This window comes from Salvia hispanica, unplaced genomic scaffold, assembly GCF_023119035.1.
Source record: "Salvia hispanica cultivar TCC Black 2014 unplaced genomic scaffold, UniMelb_Shisp_WGS_1.0 HiC_scaffold_76, whole genome shotgun sequence".
NCBI classification, from domain to species: domain Eukaryota; kingdom Viridiplantae; phylum Streptophyta; class Magnoliopsida; order Lamiales; family Lamiaceae; genus Salvia; species Salvia hispanica.
In genome coordinates, this window is record NW_025952532.1 from 1 (window position 1) to 9,797 (window position 9,797).

Genomic DNA, 9,797 nt, shown 5'->3' on the forward strand with positions numbered 1-9,797 from the left:
AGCTATACATATCTATGGATAAAAAATATATTTTATTATCCCATAAAATATGCAAATACTACAAGCATCGTTAATTTTCATTTATAGGTTTTATTGATTTTCTCACGACTAGTAATTTTATGTATGAATCACAATTTAAGAAAATAAATTAATTTACATTGACTTTTTCTCCAGATGTGTTTTTAGTTTCTATTATCCATGTTTTAATTATTTTCACTATCTATTTGTTCCTCTTAACGATCCCTAATCCCTCTATTGTTTATGTGGCTATACCTCATCGACTCTGGACAATATTTTCACCAAACAAACTAAACAATTATCAATAAAAAATTTGAGCCCCCATCGGTAAATTCCTGGCTCCGCCACTTGATATACACTAACATTAACATTCTCATCTTATGGGCATGTATCATATGTCCGACTTATATACTACAGCAATCCAATTCTCCTATCTTAAATAGCTATTTCACTCGAAGTTAAATTTAAGACCAAATTTGTTTGTACGAAATATTTTATAACCACCGTTGCCATGCATGATCATGTGTCATAAAATTTCACGATCTAATGACTTTATTTAGGGTACAAATTACTACATAATAAATACCTGAAATAAATACATACAATAATCTAATACAAATACAAGTATATTATTTTCACACGAGTTGAATATAAATTTGTGAGTCCAAGCGAGGCACTGCATGAGCAATCAGGGGTTTAGCCAATGATAAGTCATGTACTGACTCAACCAAGTCAATAGTATTGGCATCAAGTGGTTGCTTCCAGCTAAAACCTTGAATAAGTCTAGCCAAAAGCATGGTTGTTATGGTAGAACCAAGCTCAAGGGCGGGGCATCCTCGTCTTCCGGTACTAAATGACAAAATACGCAAATCGTGATCCACAAGCAAGACATTTGAGACTTCATCAACAATGTGTCGTTCTGGCTTGAACCGGAGAGGCTCATCCCAAATCCTAGGGTTCCGCCCTAGGCCGGGCCGGCTAAGCGCCACATGACTTCCCTTTGGGATGAAATAGCCACCCACGATAATGTTTTTGCTTGAAATGTGAGGCATATTAAATGGTGATACCGGGTGGAGTCTAAATGACTCTTTCAAACAAGCCTTAATGTAATTTAGTTTCGACAAATCTGATTCTTGGACGAGCCTGTTTTTACCTACAACTCGGTCCAACTCCTCACATGCTTTAACAAGAATGTCCGATTGATTGATCATCTCTGCCATAGTCCACTCAACTGCATTTGATGGATTATCAATTATTGCCAACATCATTTCCTATAAAATCAACATTATATTAGTCATATTGTGGGATTTGAATCAACAACATTGCACAAGTAAATACTTACAAGAATGACTGCTTTGATCTCTCGAATTGACAAGAGGGGCTCATTTTGTGAGTTCTTGAGGTTGATCAAAATGTCAAGAATATCATTTTCGTCGCTCTTGAGCCCTAGCTTCCGCATCTCCATTCTTTTTTCGATTTCTTGATCTTGGTATTTTCTTACATTCTTAATGGCATTTGTGATCATCTTTTTATTCCCATCCAAATCAAAAACCTCTAACCATGGCACATAATCAGCAATTGCAAATCCATAGAGACATGAAAGAATGGTGAACAATCCATCTACATGTTCTCTCTCTTCAATTCCCGGACCACCGTCTTCCATACCCAACCCGAAAAACCTCTGACTAAACACCATCTTCCTTATCACATTGCTACAATAGTGCCTAGTTGCATCTCTCACGTTCATAACACCACTTTTGTGTGGATTCATGCATTGATTATATACATATCTGACGAGGTGATCGGCTTCCTCGCATCGTTTTGTATGGAGCCGTTCGAACACATTATTTGTGAGCACTTCCGACACCATCACCCTCCTCATTTTCTTCCACTGGTCGCCGGAGGGCGAGATGGCCACTGCTAGGTATCCATCGCTGGCAAGGCGGGCCGAGGACACGTCGGGCCGTGAGGCGAAGACGCTGTCATGCTTCTTCAAGAACTCGATAGAAAGCTCCGGAGAAGTGACGGCGATGACATGGACGCGGCCTAGCTTGATGCAGGCGATCTCCGTGTTGAGTTGTTTCATGACATTGTGTATCCACCGGAATGCGGGCTTCTTCCAAAGCATTTCCGGAAGGCTGCCGACAATTGGGTAGGCGGTGGGACCCGGTGGAAGCGGCGGCACAATCGACCTTTTCTTAATGGATTTGAGTATGAAAAAGTATAGGGAAACTAAACATAATGCTATTGCTATCAACGATGAAAGGTTGTTGCTAAATCTTGTTTCTACTTTCATGTTATAGTTTACCATGTTTGAATCTTTGAGCTAATGTTTGTGTAAGCTCTATAGTGTCGTTGCGACTTTATTGAGGGAACTGAGGAATCGGATGCAAATATCGGTGAGATTAATTTGGTTAAAGATCTAGACTTGTGTTAGGTTTACGTAAATTTAAATTAATATGTGGGCTTGTATGATCAAATAAGTGGTCTTATGTGATCACAACTCACACAATGACCACGTCTTTCACATTAATTTACACTATTAATTGTTTTTGTCGTAAATTAAATATGAGCAAAAATATTGCAAAATTATTTCATCAAAAAACAAGGAGAATTTTGTAAAGTTCCTTGGAATCCATTGCTCACTACTTGTTAAATGAATTTGAGAGGCGTAGGAGTAAGTGCATAAGGAAATTACACAATAATGATGGAAATTGACGAGGAACAAACGAACGACGAAATCATTTATTATCATCCTTATTTATCATTCGTTAGACTTAGTTTGTCCGAAACCAATTCCCAGCATTTAATTGATTGCTTAGTCAAATAAAAGAAACTAACAGAGTGTGACAAGATTCTAAATGGAAAGTCGTCAAATATAGTTCGAATTAAATAATACTAATAGTTATTTCATTTATTAATTGAATTTTTTTAAATTTCGGCTGTGTTTTTCGACCCACTCCTAATAGCTCTAGAATTATGTTTGTCCTTTATTAATTCGATTTTTTGAAATTTGGGCTGTGGTTTTAGACCCGATCCTAATAGTCGCTCTAGAATTATGTTTTCATTTATTAATTCGAATTTTTAAAACTTGGTCTGTGTTTTTCGACCCGTTCCTAATAGTCGCTATAGAATTATGTTACTTAATTACGTATGAAGCCAGATGCTAGGCCCTCGTCCTTCATTCTATAAATTTTGTTGCTATATATCAAATCAAACAACACCAAACAAAACTAAACAAAACTATTTTAGAGATATTTGATGTTACCTAATCTTGGAATTGAGCCTCGATCTCATTCTATAAGATACAAGTAAGTATTCCACCACAAAAAAACTTTAGTAAGCACCATCATTCCTCACTACCTATTTAGCACCGCTCCATTTTATCAAGCACTTAAGAGCATAAACGATTGAGTCGAAAGAGAGCACAATTTTGAGAATGCTTGGTTTTCTTCATAAATATCGAGAATGTATCGGGCACAATATCATATGTCAGTAGGGATGTCAATACAACCCGAAACCTATGGATCAATCTGAATAACCTGCCAAACTTATAGGTTATGATTGTAAATTTTGCTAAACTTATAGGTTATGACTGTAAGTTAAGCCTAAAAAAAACATAACCTGATTAGCCCAAACCCATTTAACCCGCAACCCGAGTAGAGCTAACCTAAAATCTGATGGGTTCGCTCAAGATATAACTATTGCATATTCTTTTGTATGTTGACAATTGATTCAGGAAATCAAGGATGATTTTGATAAAACGAATGCTGTAAAAAATTGATTAAATTAAATCTTTAATTTATAAATTTTATTTATACTACTCCCTCAGTCCCTGTCTAAATAGGACGTTTCTATTTTGGCACCAAAATTTAGATAGTGGTGTTTTGTGAATTAAATTATTTAAAGCAAAGTAAGAGAGAAAGTAAAGTAAAAAAGAGAAAGATAGAAAGTAAGAAAAAGAAGATGAAATAAGAGAGCTAAAAGGATAAAGTAGGAGAGAGAACTAAGTTAATTATTAGAAAAAAAATAAACGCCTCACTCAAATTAAGACGTACCGAAAAGGAATACATCCAACTTAGGGTCGGAGGTAAAATCATTTATCATATCAACATTAATAATATCCTATTTTAAATTATACAAATTCTAATGCCGTAGTGCTTAAATTTTTCCACTTATGCAATTTAATAATATTTGAGTGGGGTCATGTTAAAAATGCATATACTATCCAATCCACAACTAAGACCAATTCTACATCGTTAGATCTTAAAATGAGTAGATGATATTTAAGTTCACGGATTTCAATAAATAGTAGATAAAATATCAACAAAATGGTACAATAGTCAAATCTGTTACAACATAAAAAATTACATGGTTTTTTATAACCCGAAAAAATCAAAACCCGATTGACCCGCAACCCGAATAGGGTTAGCCCGATTGACATCCCTATTTGGGTGTAAGTATACATATATTTTGAAATTCTCACAATTAAATATTCTATAGTAGATAAATATTACTCCATCCGTCCCAAGATATTAGACTCATACCATTTTGGGGTGTCCCAACATACTTGACCCATTTCTATTTATGATAGCAGATAAAATATCAACAAAATGGTACAATAGTCAAATCTGTTACTTCTTCCGTCCCACATAATTTTACCCAATATTCCATTTTGGGCCGTCCCACATAAATTTACACACTTCACTTTTACCATTTTTGGTAGTGGACCTCATATTCCACTAACTCATTCCTACTCACATTTTATTATAAAACTAATACTTTAAAAGTAGGACCCACATCCCACCAACTTTTTCAACTCACTTTCCATTAAATTTCTTAAAACCCGTGCCGGGTCAAAGTGAGTAAAATTATGTGGGACGGAGGGAGTACAACATAAAAAATTACATGGTTTTTTATAACCCAAAAAAATCAAAACCCGATTGACCCGCAACCCGAATAGGGTTAGTCCGATTGACATCCCTGACATCCCTATTTGGGTGTAAGTATACATATATTTTGAAATTCTCACAATTAAATATTCTATAGTAGATAAATATTATTCCATCCATCCCAAGATATTAGACTCATACCATTTTGTGGTGTCCCAACATACTTGACCCATTTCTATTTATGGTAAAAATTTACTTTATTACCAACTCCACTTACACCACTAAAAAACATCTCCTAAATTCCCGTGCCCAAAAGAAAGGGGTCTATTATCTTGAGACGGAGAGAGTAGTATTTTTTCTCATTATTCGTTGAATATATGATGCATTCTCTTTTGTTTTTTAATAATTATTTTTTATACACTGAATTCGAAGGTTATATAATTTCTATTTTCAGGAAAAAAATTCTTGTTAGTTAGTATATGAGTTACCCTCCTCCGTTCCATTTTAATAGAGGTATTTCATTTTCTGCACTCATTTAAAAAAATACTAATAAATTATTAAAAAGAATAAAAAATAAAGTAAGAAAGAGAATAATATAGAAAAAAACTATATGTACTCAAAAAGATTTTAGCCTTCCACTTCCAAATCAATTGCTAGTAGCTTACTTTTCAGTCTTGCATTGTGGCTTCAAAGACTTGGGATGATGTTTTTCGCACAGCTGGTTTTTAATCAACTTTCATTCATCTAAGATCATTCGTAATCTCACACCTCATGAAAAAATGTTCACCAAAAACCTTACTACACTTCTTTGAAAACTTTTGTGTCTTTGTTACTCTACACCAAACCTTCTAACAAAAATAAGCCCCCATTCAGATCTCCACCTTCAACTTACATTGGCTATTTCGCTTCACAGAAAGGCTACAAAGCCTTGATCTCCTGCCCTTGCTACATCTAGTAAATTGGCTAATTCTCTCATTCCTAACATACTTATTCATTCTACACTTTCTAGCTCTTTATCTCAATCTCATGCTCAATGTTATTCCAATCCAAATTCAGCTTCTCACTCTCAAACACATTATTCCTTGTGACCCACTCCCAACCTCTGATGAGTCTGAATCCACGTCCATTACCTCTGATCCAACAATTAAGCCTTCCATCACATAGTTACTAGAGCTAAAGCATGTATTTTCAAATCCAAATCATTCTCTCTTTTTTTAGCTCTTCTCAAGAATAAATCTTTAATAATCACTAGTTTACAACCAGACAAAAACCTAATTGGTTGTAGTTGGGTTTTCAAGATGAAGAAACTTGTTGATGTTTGCATTGCTAGCCACAAAGCAAGGCTAGTTGCTTAAGGAGATTTTCCCGACAAGTTGGCTTTGACTTCAATTAGACAGTCCAGTTGTTAAACCAACTACTCTTAGATTACTCGTGAGATTGGTTGTCTCCAAAGGTTGGACTGTTACTCATTTAGATGTCAACAATACATTCCTCAATGGACATCATCGGGGTGATATACACATAAAACAACCAGTAGGTTTTAAGCAAAGTTCTCCACATCGTGTTTGCAAACTGAATAGAGCTATTTATGGTTAAAAACAAGCATCTCTGTCCTACTTGATATTGGTTTTAGTCAGCCAAGTCAGATGCTTCTTTGTTTTGCAAGCATATAAAGACTAAGAAATTATCTATCTTCTAATATATGTGGATTATATGCTCATCACTAGAAACTCTCCATATGCTATTTAAAGGGCATTGCACAATCGACACTTGGATTGAGACGGTGTATTGGAGGACAAGCCCCTAACGATGAAAAAGAAATTATGCAAGACAAAATCTTGCACCAAGAGGTGCACGTAGCTAAATTGGACATTGAGAAAGATCATGAACATATGGAAAATGTCGCATGCCTTGCTGAAAATGCTCCGGCTCGTGAGAAGGACCATAAGCAATCGTCATGTGATCTGGTTAAAGGAAAAGGATTGAGAGTGGCATTTGATTATGTTATAGTTGCCGAATTTGTTATGATATTGCTTTGATGATTTCTAACGTTGAACTACTCTTCATTTAGGAATCAACACGAGTTTTTGAGTTTTTATGTAGTGTTATTTTGTGATTTAATGAAAAGAGAGTAAAGTAAGATAGATGAAAAAATAGAGATCCAGATGTTTCTATTTTAGGAAACGTTTCATTTTTAATAGGAAAATCCAAAAAAGAAAACGTTTCATTTTTAATGGGACGGAAAGGGAGTATAAAATGTCACGTCAAATAACAACCTAAAAGGTTATTCTCTATCCACTCACTTTTTTTATTCACAAAATCTTAAAGGTTTATACTCAAAAAATATTAAAAAGTTATTTGGGGTGTAAATCTAAAAATATATATTTATTTGTTAAAAGTCCAAAATAGAATGGATTTTAAGGTATCATTGATACTCTCCGTCACGTTCAAAATGTCAACATTTCTTTTTTAGTTTATCCCACTCTAAATATACATTTTCTATATTTAAAAATAAATCATTACCTTTCTATTCTTATTAAAATATTTAACTATATTTTTCTAACTTATTAAAATCCTTATTAAAATACTTTAAAATCAAACGTAGCTCTCTCTTTTTCCCGTGCCCTAAATCAGAACCGAGTGGCAGCCTGCCAGCTCTGTGAATTAGGGATTTTCTTTGTTAAAGATGATGAATTAGGGATTCGTATTTTCGGAGTTGATAATTTTCTGCGAATTTAGGAAGTTTGGTTTGATATGTCGAGGCGAACACTTGTTGTGTTGAATAAGCTCTTACCCGGAGGCGGATCCACTACCGCTATCCGATGTATGACGAAACCAATATCTAAGCCACCTATAGCTGATGTGTTTAATGATTGGTGCGAAAGTACGCTTCCAGGGAAGAAAGACAGCGGGCTTTCAAAGCGTTTAAACGCACCCGTGCCTCCTCACTTCGTGATGATCATGTTTCTGATGACCAACTCCACAAGTATCCTCACCTTGACTTTGATACTAGCTTTTACAAACCTTTTTACCCCAAAATAGAATACCCTTTTTCAAACTTAGATCTCCCATGGCATCGAGCTTTTACATTGCTTCACGAAAAAGAACTCAAACTGGTAATCACCGCACTTACTCTCTCTTCTATTTTAGTAGTATTCATGTTTATAAGGTCAGAACAATATGTAATTTGGTTATGATATTTGTTTATGCTGAGTTATAGTTTGTGTTTATTACGTGGATTGGTTTATTTGCTTGCTATTACGCATATCTTATTAGTAATTTACAAATCTTACAAAGATAAAAACTTTTTTGTCTAGTGAAATATATTGGTGAATGATGCGTGGTGAATGATGAGCAGTGAGCCCGTCTGCCTGTGAGCTAAGCGTGAGTCGATGCCCTCACAGAATGAGTGAGGTGGTGAGGGCGGTAGTGAATAAGAATATACTGCTTGGGTTTTTTAACATTATTTAGGTAATTAGGTATTAAAACATAGTATTTAGTATATAATGTGTGGGTGTGTGTGTCATTGTCTCGTGGCCCAAGTTTCTTACGGTTTCGATATGAAATGTTTGCTGCTAGGTATGTGGATCAGTCACTTAATTATGAAGTTAGGTTAGTGTAGTCTTCTCCCCTTGACACAGCGAATATAATGTCAATCTTGTAGGTTGTGTGTTGTTCTGCCTCGTGTGTTGTGCTCAAGTTTCTCTGTAATTTTGACATAAAATACATTGCACATAATGTCAATCATGTGGGGGGTGTGTCACTCTGTTTATTCGGCCTCTCTTGTGCTGTGCTCATGTTCCATAGAGGTTTTGACGTGAAATGTTTGTTATCATTAGGTTCATTATGATGTTGGATTTGTATAATCTTCTTCTTGACACAACGATTGATAATGTCAGTGTTTCTGTCAAGGGGCTGATATATAGTTCATATATGTAGTAGTCTTTTTCTTCAATTGGAGTCTTGGACTATCAATCATGGGTGTGTATGTTTGTGCTTCGCTACTTAGCTATCTTGTGATCAGGTGGTGGTGGAGTTTAGTCTTTCATGTCGTGCGCCAATTCTGCGCGAGTTAGCCAAGAAGACACCCCATGTTTTATTCTTGAAGCTGGACGTTGATGGTCATATGGTATGTAGTTGTGCCTACATTTATGTTGTTGGATCAATCAAGATTGGAGCTCTAAATTTGTTACGTTACAGGGGACGGAATCTGTTGCTCGGGAGTTCAAGATCGAGGTATTCCCCTCAATTGTGTTCTTCAAGGAGAACAATGTGATTGAGAGGATTGAGACTACTAAGGTGGAAGAAGTTGCAGCTCTGATCACCCTACATGATGCTGCTGCTCGCGCTGCCTATGCACGGTGGCTAGCGATCCACCATAGAAAAAGGTGGGGCACAGATGTACCCCCAAATTAACATATTGATTATTATGTGTTGAGATATGTTTTCAATTATCTACGCTTAGATGGAACTACATGTTGGTTTTAATTTAAGACATGGGTACCAAGATCGAACCCTTTAAGTTGCTTTTGAATATCTTATTTCTTTACCTTTTTTCTTGTTTTCTTTTATTCTAACAATTTAAAGTTCATTTTACTATTTCAGTTCTATTTCTATCTGGTTTTATTAAGACAGTTGATTTTGTTTATTGTTTTTTGTTTTGTTCAAATAATTGTAATTAGATGTACTTTATTATTTTTTTATTTGTTAAAACACTTGAAATAATGAATTTATATTCTTATTGAGCAAAGTCTTAAATTATAATAAAAAAATCACTTTTAAATTATTTTATCTGAATTATATTCACATGGATGTATAGTATTCAGCATTCAAAATCAAAACACTTGTAGTCTAACGATTAGATAGATTAATGTCACGTGTCATCTA

The 9,797-nt window shown here is 35.0% G+C and overlaps 1 protein-coding gene and 1 long non-coding RNA gene across 2 annotated transcripts; one reads left to right on the plus strand and one right to left on the minus strand.

Annotated features, from left to right (window-relative positions):
* Window positions 1–653: 653 nt before the first annotated feature.
* Window positions 654–2,314, minus strand: LOC125199982 (tryptophan N-monooxygenase CYP79A68-like). Its single transcript, XM_048097804.1, has 2 exons — window positions 1,361–2,314; window positions 654–1,289 (listed from the first exon to the last, which is right to left on the minus strand). The coding sequence occupies exons 1-2, from the start codon at window positions 2,312–2,314 to the stop codon at window positions 654–656; spliced, it is 1,590 nt and encodes a 529-aa protein (XP_047953761.1).
* A 5,227-nt stretch (window positions 2,315–7,541) lies between these two features.
* On the plus strand, window positions 7,542–9,397 carry LOC125199981. The gene is made up of 3 exons (XR_007172653.1): window positions 7,542–8,026; window positions 8,935–9,039; window positions 9,111–9,397. It is a non-coding gene; the product is annotated as an uncharacterized LOC125199981 (long non-coding RNA).
* Window positions 9,398–9,797: the final 400 nt, after the last annotated feature.

What these genes read in the sequence shown, in the direction of transcription:
- LOC125199982 (XM_048097804.1), bottom strand. Translation starts at nt 2,314, where the DNA reads ATGAAAGTAGAAACAAGATTTAGCAACAACCTTTCATCGTTGATAGCA. An exon ending in AGATCAAAGCAGTCATTCTT is followed by an intron (nt 1,290 to 1,360) that starts GTAAGTATTTAC and finishes TTGATTTTATAG; the next exon opens with GAAATGATGTTGGCAATAAT.